Raw genomic sequence first — 12346 nt, forward strand, 5'->3', positions numbered from 1 at the left:
TTATATTGACCCAGTATGAAAATATGATTCAAATAATGAATTATTTTATAGATGCATATAAATTTGTTATTTTTATCATGAAAATTCATTTTTAGTATTCTGGTAAATTCATGAATTAAATATTTGCTGTACCCTCTACTCTAAAAACTGAGAATCAATAACATCTAAAGCAAACTTGATTTAAGCATTTAAATCTATTTATTAATTGATTTTTTTCCTGTAGGTTTAATTTGGATCCAGAATGCAAATGCACAGATGATAGACTCTGGGAGGCCCTAGAAATTGCTCAACTGAAGAATATGGTCAAATCTCTACCAGGAGGTCTTGGTATGTTTTCTAAATAGTTTATTTATTTTAATAAACAAAAACTAAGTCTACATATTTCCATATGTAATTTATGCTAATCTTGAATCTTTCTGTATTTAAATTTATCTAAAGGGGCCGAAGAGATAGCGCAGTGGTAGGGTATTTGCCTTGCTTGCAGCTGACAGAGGACAGACCTGGGTTCAGTCCTCAGTGTCCCATATGGTCAAGCTAGGAGCAATTTCTGATCACATACTCAGGAGTAACATAGCCAGGGTATGGCCCAAAAATAAACAAAAAATAACAAAAAAATATTATCTAAAGATCTTTAAGATTCTTCACAACCTAAAGATTTATAAAAGGGTTCAATAGGGTGAAACTTACCATACTCTATTTTACATATGCACTCCAAAGTATTTCCAGTTCTGGGGCCAGAGCGATAGCACAGCAGTAAGGTGTTTGCCTTGCACACTGCCAACACAGGACGGACCTCGGTTCGAATCCCGGCATCCCATATGATCCCCCATGCCTGCCAGGAGCAACTTCTGAACACAGAACCAGGAGAAACTTCTGAGCGCCTCCGAGTGTGACCCAAATACCAAAATAAAAAAAAGGCATATCCAGTTCATACATTTATATCTTTTTATCTTTTCACTATCAGAGGGCACATATAACTTTAGTCAGAATATTTCCTTTTAGCCATTCTGATCATGTGATGTGATCTCCATAACCACTTGTCCTCAACCAGTAGGTCTGAAATAAAAACTCACAGTGTTTCATACAGTATTGCTTCAATTTGAAACTTTTATAAGATAAAATATGGTTATGTGTTTATTTAGTCAGAAGAGAATGTACTCCAAAATAACATTTTTATCATTTTAATTAAGCTATAAGAGATGGTATTCTCATAAACAAAAATCTGAGACAGAATGTCTTCAAGAGCAATTTTATTGTCCTAGCCATGGCAGTAATTCCAGAGGTCTGTTGACCTTTCCCATAATAATATTTTTTACATTTCCTCTGGAGAACTCAACCACTGAACTTGAGAAATTAGCAATGCATGTAGACCCTTTCCCTGGGTATTTAGAGAACACACCACACCTCTGATCAAGACAGTTGTCCTCTTCACTAACATGAGAACTACAGGCAACTGTGTTTTGAATTCTGGCATGTATTTAGGGGTAACAATACAGTGTTTGAGAGTTATAGTACAGTGTAAGCAATGAGGTCTGATACTTGACACTGACTTTCATACAAAATTACAATGCCATGTATAACTGTCTTAATAAGGGTCTCCTCCATTTCTTTTTATTTTATTTTGTAATTTTAATAATACCACCATTTACCAAATTGTTCCTAATACAGTTATTTCAGTCATCAAATTTTCATACACCAATTCCACCACCCTTCATCAATTTCCCATCCATAGACTTCCTTCATGTAGGCACAAAAAAATATTTTCCATATCATTTGTTACAACACAAAAGCAAATGAAATTAACACAACTTAGATCAATCAAGAGTCAATTTGAAAAAAAAATTATATTTTACCATGGTGTTGCTAAAGTCAGTGTAGAAGGATTTACTATGGTGTTAATACTGTTTATTCTTACTGAGGTTGGTAGTTTACTATGCAGTTTTTCCATCAGTTTTCCTGTGATACTATTGGATTGACACTACTATAAAATATTGAGGTGTCACATGGCTACATATGATCCAAGATCTATAGATCGAATATAGATTTTGTGGATTGTCCATTTTATAAAGTTAAGTTGTGGAACTGGGCTGTTTCTGTTGAAGCTGTAGGATATGGTGTTGGACTGCTGTAGTTCATTTAGAAAAGGGAATGTGCTTATATAGAGAGATGAGAATATCACAGAAGTATCTGACTGGATTAGCTGGGAAGTATTGGCAGCCATTATTTTCTCTTTCTTCTCAATTTTTTTAAATTTAATCCAAGCTCTGAACTCAGAAATCACTCTTAGAAGGCTTGGGGAATCAAATGGGATGCCAGGAATTGAACCCAAGTTCATCTTGAGTTGGCTGCATGCAAGACAAACACCCTAACGCTGTGTTATTGCTCCAGCCCCTCTCCTCAATTTCTTGATAATAATTTGGCTTAGTCTTGATCTGGGGTAAAAGTCATCATTCCACTCAATTCCTTATTTGTTATGAAAATATAATTTGGATAATAAATGAATAACTGAGCATGAGAAACTAAGAATCTGATGCAATGAAAATATAATCGGTAGATATTTTCCCCCAGGACTCTAGTAAAGTGCCTGAATTCTAATGAGAAATATTTTGGAAAGAAAGCGGTACAGTTTATGGAATGTGGGTGGAAACAAAAATAGGGAGATGATAATGAAAATATAACTTATTTCCATGCAATATTGTCTTATTTAGCCTAGTATCAGGTACCAAAATCCTGGGAATATACAGATGTACAAAAAATAACCCAGTTCTTATCCAATTCCATTTTATAATTCAGTGTAATGTTAGAATAAAAAAAAACCAGAAATAGAATTGAGAATATTCTATGAACATTCTTATCTCCAGGCTAACCAGGTCATCGTGGGCAATAATTTCAATGTTCTGAGAACTAGATATTATATTATATAAACTCGTTAAAGAATCATATTCAATAATGAAACAGTATCCAAAGTCTTCTAGTTTTCAAAATGTTTAGTGTTGTTCTTATATCATCCTAGAAAGAATTTGCTTCTATTAAAAAAAAAAGATGGCCTTAGATCATTTTCAATGCCTCAAAGTAAAATCCCTCTTCACTTTTTCCATGTAAATTTAGTCCTTGTCCCTTTGCCTAATGATTTCCAGGCTGCATATATGCTTTCCAATGCTGTGTTTAGTGGCATTTTCTTTTCATATATTCATACTTCTTTCTCTGACTTAGATGCAGTGGTCACTGAAGGAGGGGAGAATTTCAGCGTTGGACAGAGACAACTGTTCTGCCTGGCCAGGGCCTTTGTCCGAAAAAGTAGCATTCTCATCATGGATGAGGCCACAGCATCTATCGACATGGCCACAGTGAGTGTCTGCCTCAAATTTCTCAAAGGATAAGCTGAACACACGTACCACAAAATATTTCCATATTGGTCCCTCAATCCTCAACACTCTGAAGTGTCTTTTCCTCATTTCCTTGTCTATTCTATGGGAGTCCACTGGGAATTACAAGTAGGTGACCTAACTTCTTTCTAGCAGTTAATATCGCCAATAAGCCTCAATTTGCCATCATTTTAAAATTATTTATTTTCCATCATATAAAAATTTTCCAAACAAAACTTGAGTACTTCATTGATGTAAAATGATGTTGCATGCAAGTGTTTATATTTCATACATGTTCTAAAATATGGTCTGTCAAACTTTGATTACCAAACCAATGTGAAGTATTCTCTAGAATTAATAATCATCTTCTCAATGGGATCATGGTTACAGGTAAAAATCTTTGCTTTTAGAGCAGGAGACATAGTATAGCAGATAGAATGTTTGCCTTGTATGCAGCTGACTTAGTAAATTCAATCCGAGCACTCCATATAGTTTCTGGAACATTGACAGGCATAATCTCTGAGTGCAGAGTCAGGAGGAAGCCTCTAAGAACTGCTGGGTGTGGTCCAAAAGGCAAACAAAATAAAAACCACAAACTCTGCCTTTTTAAAGAAATTATATATATGTATGTATATATACATATATATATCAGTATAGAATTTTGTTTGTTTGCATGTTTGTGTATTTTTTTTTTGCCAGACCCAGTGGTACTCAGAGCTTACTCTGGTCTCTCTATTCTAAAGGATCATTCCTGGCAGCTCCAAGATTTTAACTGGGTTCAGTAAATTGTGTGCAAAGCATGTTATGCCTGTACTATATCTCTAGCATCTCAAAGTTAATATAATGTCTAACAAGTCATTTCGCTAAATAGGTAGAATTACTTTACAAAAAAAACAATAATATAAACATTATATCAATTACATGAGAAATAGGAAAGAAGGAGAAAGAGAATAAAATTGATGGTAAGACTCCAGAATGAAAGAAAAACCTTATTCAGTTAGGATTATGGTGGTGTTCTGTGGCTTTATTTTATCTGCATATCAGCACTTGTCCCACACCCTGGTCCATAAACCAGTAGTTATAACCAGTGCTGTAGGCCAATGGTTTTCAACATTTCTAAAACTATGGACCTATACCTGCCCATAAACTACTAGCTGCAAACATTTTAGGCCATCTTAGGCACTCTGAGCAAGGGAAATAATGCATTGTTAAGACTTTTTCCTTGTATGTGCAATCTCAGTTTAATCCCCAGCACTACCATATGATCTCCTGAGCAATGCCTGGGGTCACTCCTAAACATCACTGGTGTGATTAAAAAAAAAGGAGAAGAATAAAAAATAATAAGGCACTCAAAAAATAAAAGATGCTGTAGAAAAGGGAAAATAATTGTTTAGATACTCAATCTTTTCCCTAAGGCAGTCTCCCAAAATATATTGTGAAATAGATACATGACTTGTGGTAGGAATATAAGTCCTTCTTTTTATGGGCCAAAATTCAATTTGGGGCATATAAATCATTTTTCATTTTCTATACACAACTAATATTACAACTGATATTACAATTTTAGGGTGTTATTAGTCTTGTTCTATAATTTGAAAGGGCATTCCTATGCCCGTTTGATACCCCTTTTCTCTTCCCTGTACCTCACAACCATTCTCTTTTGGTCACTGTATTTTATGTGCATTTTAGAAATCTCTCTAGATTTCAGCATGATCTCCATGCTATGACTGATCCACACCTTTTCTTATTCATAGGCTTAGCAGCACTTGATTTTAGGTTTGGACATCATGGTACATTGTTTTTGGTGAATCAATTAGTATGGTAACAAAAATAGTCTAAAGAAAATTCAGACTACCTTTTTTATTTTGCAGGAAAACATTTTACAGAAAGTGGTAATGACAGCCTTTGCAGACCGCACGGTTGTCACAATAGCTGTAAGTATGGCTGATGGAGTTGTTTTTCTCCTCCCTGATTTCTGTTCCAAGCCTAAGTTGCCTCTACTTTTGACTAATTACACCACTTTTATATTGAAATATGTCTTTATCTGATCATGGCTCTATACCTATGCAAAAATCATATTTTAAAACAGCTGTAAAGAAAACTTTGATACTTTTCTCCAAAACTGTCTTTTCCTCTATCCCTCAAATTTCAATGATAAAACACCACAAATACGAGGGTTGTAAAAACCAGTGTTATATCCCCAATTACAGATGATAATTCATATGGGATTATTTGCCATAATTATTTGGGGAGCAGTCTCAAAAAATACCCTAAATTTAACAGCCAATACTATAGCCATTTATACTCCATTTCTGTTTCTCTTCATTTATCTATTTACCCAGAAACAGAACATCTCACTGCTCTGACTTTCCATAGCCCAAAACTGAAGGATCCTTTCAGTCTCCAGAGTTTATGCTGTATCTTTGCTGAATAGAAGAGTAGCCGTCTTCCTTATTTGTAGATGAAGGGATTCTTTCTCACACTCAGATTTAATGTTTAGCAAAATCTCTTTTTAATGTGTTTCTTGGAAAGTTTCCCTCTTGCTGACTCTTTCTCTTCTTTCCACTTTTCTTTCCAGCACCGTGTCTCTTCTATTATGGATGCAGGCCTGGTTTTAGTCTTTTCTGAGGGTATTTTAGTGGAGTGTGGTACTGTTGAAAGCTTGCTCGCCCACAAGAATGGCCTCTTTTCTACTTTGGTGATGACCCACAAGTAGACCATGATGTACTTCTCTGCCAAGTCTCTCAATTCTCTGGTAGTTATCTTGGCAACAGCCCTTAAGAAGGCAAGGCAACTGCAGTGATTAATAGGGGAGGCATGAGGCATGTGGGGCAGGAACTAACACTGGGGCATAATTACACACTTAGTCCAATACCATAAGTAGCACATGCATATGTTTGCACATGCCTGTATGCCGTGCAAAGAATACACATACAACAATGTATAGGCATCCATCTTGTTGTGTGATGCCATAGAGAAAAAAGCAGTTTCAAGAACAGTTTTTTCTTCAAGGTGACAGAAAATTATTCCTTGTCAGGAACCATCTTCTGCAAACAGAGCTTCTTCTCACTTTCCTAATGAACTTTGGTTTCTTCTGTTGAAATCAAGAGAAATCCCTACTTTATACTAAAGGATGAAGGATTTTGTGGGTGAGCGAGACAAAGGCTAACTTGAAATATGGTTCACTAATAGTTTCAAGAGCTTTCTTACTCAAGAAAGTAGGTGCTATTTGGAATGGGAGAAGAAAGCAAACACTTGCTTCCTAAAAAGGCTTTTTTGTTTTTGCTTTTTGCATGGAGCATGTCATGGTGAAATAGTTTTTTGGAAATGATTTGAGACTGCCTTATATAACAAAGTTTTACATTTTCTTCTATAATTTCATTTTCTTCTCCATTTAATAAATATTTTTCTATAGATTTAAAATATTTTACCCATTCAGTCTTTTAAGACTCCTACAATGTATTGTGACTAGGATATTGAGATTTATAGATGATAGATAGATAGATAGATAGATAGATAGATAGATAGATAGATAGATAGATAGATAGATAGATAGATAGATGGATGGATGGATGGATGTATGATATAGATAGATAGATGATAGATAGATAGATAGATAGATAGATAGATAGATAGATAGATAGATAGATAGATAGATAGATAGATAGAAATGGATATATGGTATATATATGTATTTATATTAAATGATATAAAGGAAGCTGTATAGGAGGATAAATTTCCAAGGGAGCATTTCTCCTTTGCAAGTTCCTCGTTCCTCCTTGTAAAATGATTCACTGCTTTCACAAGTATTTTCCTCCACTGCTATAAAGCATTCCATTAATTTTGTTAACTACCTCTGAAAATTATGTTAGAACTTAAAAAATAAATTCCTCTGACTTTTCAAATAAAAAGGCCTTCATGGCTAAGTGTATGGCATTTGTTTATGAAAGTAATTTATTTACTCATGATTAATTTCTCTAGACCATTTTGAAAAAAATCATAATCATGAGTACAACTTATACCACACTTTCTCAAGCAAAAATATAATTTGGAATAATAAAATAAAAGCCAGATATCTTTATTTTTATTGGCTCAATTTTCAATGTTATTTTTAAAATAAACATTATTTAAGAATAGCAAAGTAATGTTTGTAGTATTCTATTTATGGACTTAGAAGTCAAGTACTTTTTTAACATCTATGATATGGTTATTAAAGACTAATTGTTAAAGAGAAAATGCATAGTTTATATTAACTATTTTAGTTATTTGGGCTTTTCTCTGCTGAATGCATGGATGTACATAGCAGTTCTGTCATTTTGCAAACAATATTCTACAATTTTTGATAATTCCTTAAGTATACATCATGTATTACCATTATTTAATGGGTAACATGTTTGTCTCAGATGCTGGAAATAGTTATCCATGTTCTAAGTTGGCATCGTTATCACAATTCATTTATGTGGATCTTCTCTTTTCTAGCTGTAAAACCCAACTATGACCAATTCCTCATGTTTCTGTAAGTCTTAACATTGAGACTACCAGGTCTAGAGCAGAAGAAAGACTTTTGCCCTTCAGAAAGGCTTTAGGTTGAACTTTAGGTTCTATGAAAACCTTTTGAACTTCTGAAGACTAATTTTTCTAGTTTCCCTTGCCTGTGGAAATGTTGATGTCTTGATCCATATGGTCTAAGTGAAGTGTGGTAGCCCCTCATCTCATTTATCTAGCTAAAAATTGATATTAGGTATTTCATATTAAGGGTAATTACTATAATTGTGAAAAACTCAATTTCAAAAAATTTAGAACTCATGCAAGGATTAAAATATTGTATTGTTAAAGCCATGGATAGTTGTTAGCCTTCCAGTCATTCTCTATATGCAAATTCAACAGTGGTCCTATTGGTCTACAGTAAATATGCCACCTAGATTGGTATACTTAATTAGCACAGAATAATCCCCCTAAAAATACATTTTTCAGAATAAATATTCATTGTTAAGTAATACATAATTAGTTTTCCCATTGATTCTACTTTGAACAGTTACAAATTTGGATATACTAAGTTAAAGTGCATTATTAAAATAGATTTCACCTGTTTTTCTGTAACTTAAAATGCAATCCCTAAAAATTTAACATGTGTGGGCCAGAGAGATAGCATGGAGGTAAGACATTTGTCTTACATGCAGAAGGATGGCGGTTCGAATCCCGGTATCCCATATGGTCCCCCTAATCTGCCAGTAGTGATTTCTGAGTGTAGAGCCAGGAGTAACCTCTAAATGTTGCTGGGTGTGACCGAAAATTTAAAAAAAAATTAATATTTGTATCACCTTTGTTCCCTATGGATTATATGTTTTTGTTGAATAGGTCTGATCTTACCCAGAATAGAAGTACAAGTAGCAAGTAGTAGTACAGATTTCTCCCTTGAAAACTATTAAAATATATATATTCCACACTTATTACTTATAAGATGTAAATAATGTATTTTATTACTTGCTTATGTATTATGGGTTAAGAAGGTGTAAAGTTGGGGGTGGAGAGATAACATGGAGGCAAGGTGTTTGCCTTTTATGCAGAAGGACGGTGGTTTGAATCCCGGCATCCCATATGGTACCCCAAGCCTTCCAGGAGCAATTTCTGAGTGTAGAGCCAAGAGTAACCCCTGAGCACTGCCGAGTGTGACCCAAAAACTAAAAAAAAAAAAAAGAAAAAGAAAAGAAGGTGCTAAGTTGTTTACACCAACTGTCTCTTTGATTCTCACCACTGTGCTTCAGGGTTGATATTATGGTTATCATTTACAGGTGTGAAATCTATGCTACTTGAGGCACCCAATTAAATCAACTGCTCAACATTGCATAGATAAATGACAATAAAATGCAAACCCAGACATTGTCAAAAACTGGGCTCTTTGCATGGTGCTAACTATGGCAGGTGATCTTCCCATAGAGTAACCAGATACTCTTGAGAGAGTGATGGCAGCTGCAGACAATTCACACTTTGAAGCCAGTCAACCTGTTTTGATGGCTGGTTCTGCTACGCATATCCATGCAGTCTTTTGCTTTCCTTCTTACTCCATGAATTTCAAGGTCTTCCTTATCAAGTGGAGAGAGGAATGAACATTAACATTGATGATTAGCAAGAATATGTGGGAAGCATTTTGTGTACCCTATAATTGGTATTTTCCATCACTATTGGTTACTAAAACCAAAGCTTCTCAACAGAGGATGTGTAGAGAAAAGCAGTGAACTCTCACAATAAAAGATGAGATGCTTTAAATATGATATAATTTTTTTTTTTTGGTTTTTGGGTCACGCCCGGCGGTGCTCAGGGGTTACTCCTAGCTGTCTGCTCAGAAATAGCTCCTGGCAGGCACAGGGGACCATATGGGACACCTGGATTCGAACCAACCACCTTAGGTTCTGGACCAGTTGCTTGCAAGGCAAACACTGCTGTGCTATCTCTCCGGGCTCTAAATATAATATAATTTATTCAAGAGTACATGTTAGTATAGCCCTCCCCTGCTATTTTCCTAGAACTTAATTGCTTTCTTCCAATTGTGTTACCTAAATAATTAGTGGACTCTACAGAAGATATCAGAAACTTTGGTCTAAACTAAACAATCACTCTTCTGGTTCTTGATGGTTCCTCTTCTTTTTGAATTATCTGACCAATTTCTATTTGTCTACTTCAATTTCCATAAAACTAATAATTCTTCTAGATTCAACCTCTTACAACCCAAATGAAACTAGTCACAATGGTCAGTGTTTAAGTTTTTAACCAAATGCTACTTTGAATACAAAACTGAAGACTTGGGGCCAGAGTAATGGCATAGCAGGTAGGGTGTTTTCCTTGCATGTAGCCGATTCATGTTTAATCCCCAGCATCCCATATTGGTTCCCAAGCCTGCCAGGAGTAACCTCAGAGTGCTGCCTATTGTGCCCCACACCCAAAAAAAGGAGTTATGCTTCTTGCATATCCTGTTGCATATCCTGATTGAATAACAGCCAAGTCTCCCATTGCTTGGTTTCAAGTCCAGAAATTTGTAACAAATGTACATTTTTTTCACTCACAGCATCGTGTTCACACCATTCTGACAGCAGACCTGGTGATTGTGATGAAGCGAGGGAATATTTTGGAATATGACACGCCTGAAAGCCTCTTGGCTCAAGAAGATGGAGTATTTGCTTCTTTTGTTCGTGCAGACATGTAAAGGGGTACCTTCGAACAAAAGGTGTACTTCAAATAATATCTAAAACTGAGGATCACCAGACTGAACTTTAAGAAGTGGCATTTCTTAAATTTTTTCACATTTCTGTAAAAAACTCACTGCTTCTGTTAAGGAACTTTGTAATGAGTAACAGTGTCGCTCATCTAGTGAATATTGCATTAGGCACACATTATCCTTTCTTCTTGTTCTTCTACATTGTTTTGCTTCCCAAGATAACACTGTCCATCTAATAATGAAGTCGATTTTTCTTTAATAGCAGAGTGCACTGACACATAAGCTGCTTTTAGTGAAAAATTCACAGCAATGTCTTCTCATAATGTTAAGTCTGGAGAGTATGTCCCAGGCATAAAAGTCAGTATTATTATTATACTCTTATGTAAGAGCCTATTTTCCTTTTTTGTTGGTGTCTCTGAGTGCTACTGGATAAATATACAGAAAATTTTTCTAGTCAGAAAATGAGACACTTGACTTTATTATATATTTCAAGAGATTCTCTTCAGTATTAAATAGACTTAGTAATATGAATACTTCTTTTAGCAGTCTCTCATCTAAGTTGTTTCCTGTTGTCAAGAAGTTATGACATATATTTTAAAACCAAAGCACTGACTAAAAAGGTTTTGAATATCTGTGATTATGGTCCAGTATCTTAAAAATGCCTTATTAGTCAAACATTGGAAGCATAGGCAAGGGACCTTATTTGTGCAGAAGACACACAAATAGTTGTATGTATGTACAGGAATGTATGACTGTTCCCAGGAGGAAGAGTATATTTGCTTTATATGTATGCCCAGTCATATCACATATGCATGTTTTGCTCTAATTTTAAAAGTTATGTTTACTCTGGAGCTAGCAGCCAAAGCTAACTGCTTCAGTTCTGTGCCCATCTAGTTCAGTTATTTTTATATCAGATCTATATATTACTGATTTTATGATGACCTATATGCATTCTAAGATTCAAAGTTACAACTGATAGAGGCAGAGAATTTAGTTTTTCTTCCTATAACTACTGAGTTCAGTCTATTATGTTGTATATTCACACTTGGATAATCTATCATAATACACTATAAGGCAAGGTTTTATCTGAATGTAGTCTTTATATTTAACCAAAAATAAATTCCTCAGAAATGGAAAATAAGTTCTGTTTTATTTTTTAGCTTAAATCATCACCCTTTCATCTCTATATTAAAAACTTTTTTTGCCTCCGAACACTAAAACAAAATTACTAATTACTGGATCTTACAAAATTTTGTAGGGCTGAATTAAATGATGCTTGTAATCATGTTAGTTTATTTTAACAGAAAAAATGAACAGTTTACCCAGAGAAATATTGCTTCATGTTGCAGCTTCAGCAGATGTTAATGTGTAATAATACTGAATAGATAATCCCGGTCAACATTCTTAGAGACAGGTGCTCACCAGCTTCCCATCAATTAGTTTAATTAAGTGTGTTTAAGTCAATGTGCTAAATTGTTTACCAAAATTGAACTGATTAAAGTTGAAATTATTTTTCCATTGCCTAATCATTTATTCTGTCATATGTATTACCTATAGAATGTAGAAATAATTCATCTTGAAATATTTTGTACTGAGAAAATGAAAGTCTATAGCTTATAAAAAACAATGCTAGCTCTCCCAGTTTTATATGTTTTAATTTCTGAATGTTTCTTCAAAGCAATACATACAATAATGACTTATACTAAAATAACAGGATTTTGTTAAGACAAAATTTTTTGCTAAGAGGATTGTGGACTGTTGTAGTCTG

At 34.6% G+C, this 12346-nt stretch overlaps 1 protein-coding gene across 2 annotated transcripts in view; it reads left to right on the plus strand.

Moving 5' to 3' along the window:
• The window catches only part of ABCC9 (ATP binding cassette subfamily C member 9), a 117241-nt gene extending 106638 nt beyond the window's left edge, over positions 1 to 10603 (plus strand). The window contains exons 35-38 of one of the 2 annotated variants that reach the window (XM_049783877.1): positions 224 to 327; positions 3214 to 3347; positions 5237 to 5299; positions 10429 to 10603. In XM_049783877.1, coding sequence (XP_049639834.1) covers positions 224 to 327; positions 3214 to 3347; positions 5237 to 5299; positions 10429 to 10566 — 439 coding nt within the window. In that variant the 3' untranslated portion in view covers positions 10567 to 10603. Of the gene's footprint in view, positions 1 to 223; positions 328 to 3213; positions 3348 to 5236; positions 5300 to 5943; positions 6115 to 10428 lie in introns of those variants that run through there. The other variant, XM_049783878.1, reaches the window with a different exon arrangement.
• The last annotated feature ends 1743 nt before the right edge of the window (positions 10604 to 12346 follow it).

This window comes from Suncus etruscus, chromosome 11, assembly GCF_024139225.1.
Source record: "Suncus etruscus isolate mSunEtr1 chromosome 11, mSunEtr1.pri.cur, whole genome shotgun sequence".
NCBI classification, from domain to species: Eukaryota; Metazoa; Chordata; class Mammalia; order Eulipotyphla; family Soricidae; genus Suncus; species Suncus etruscus.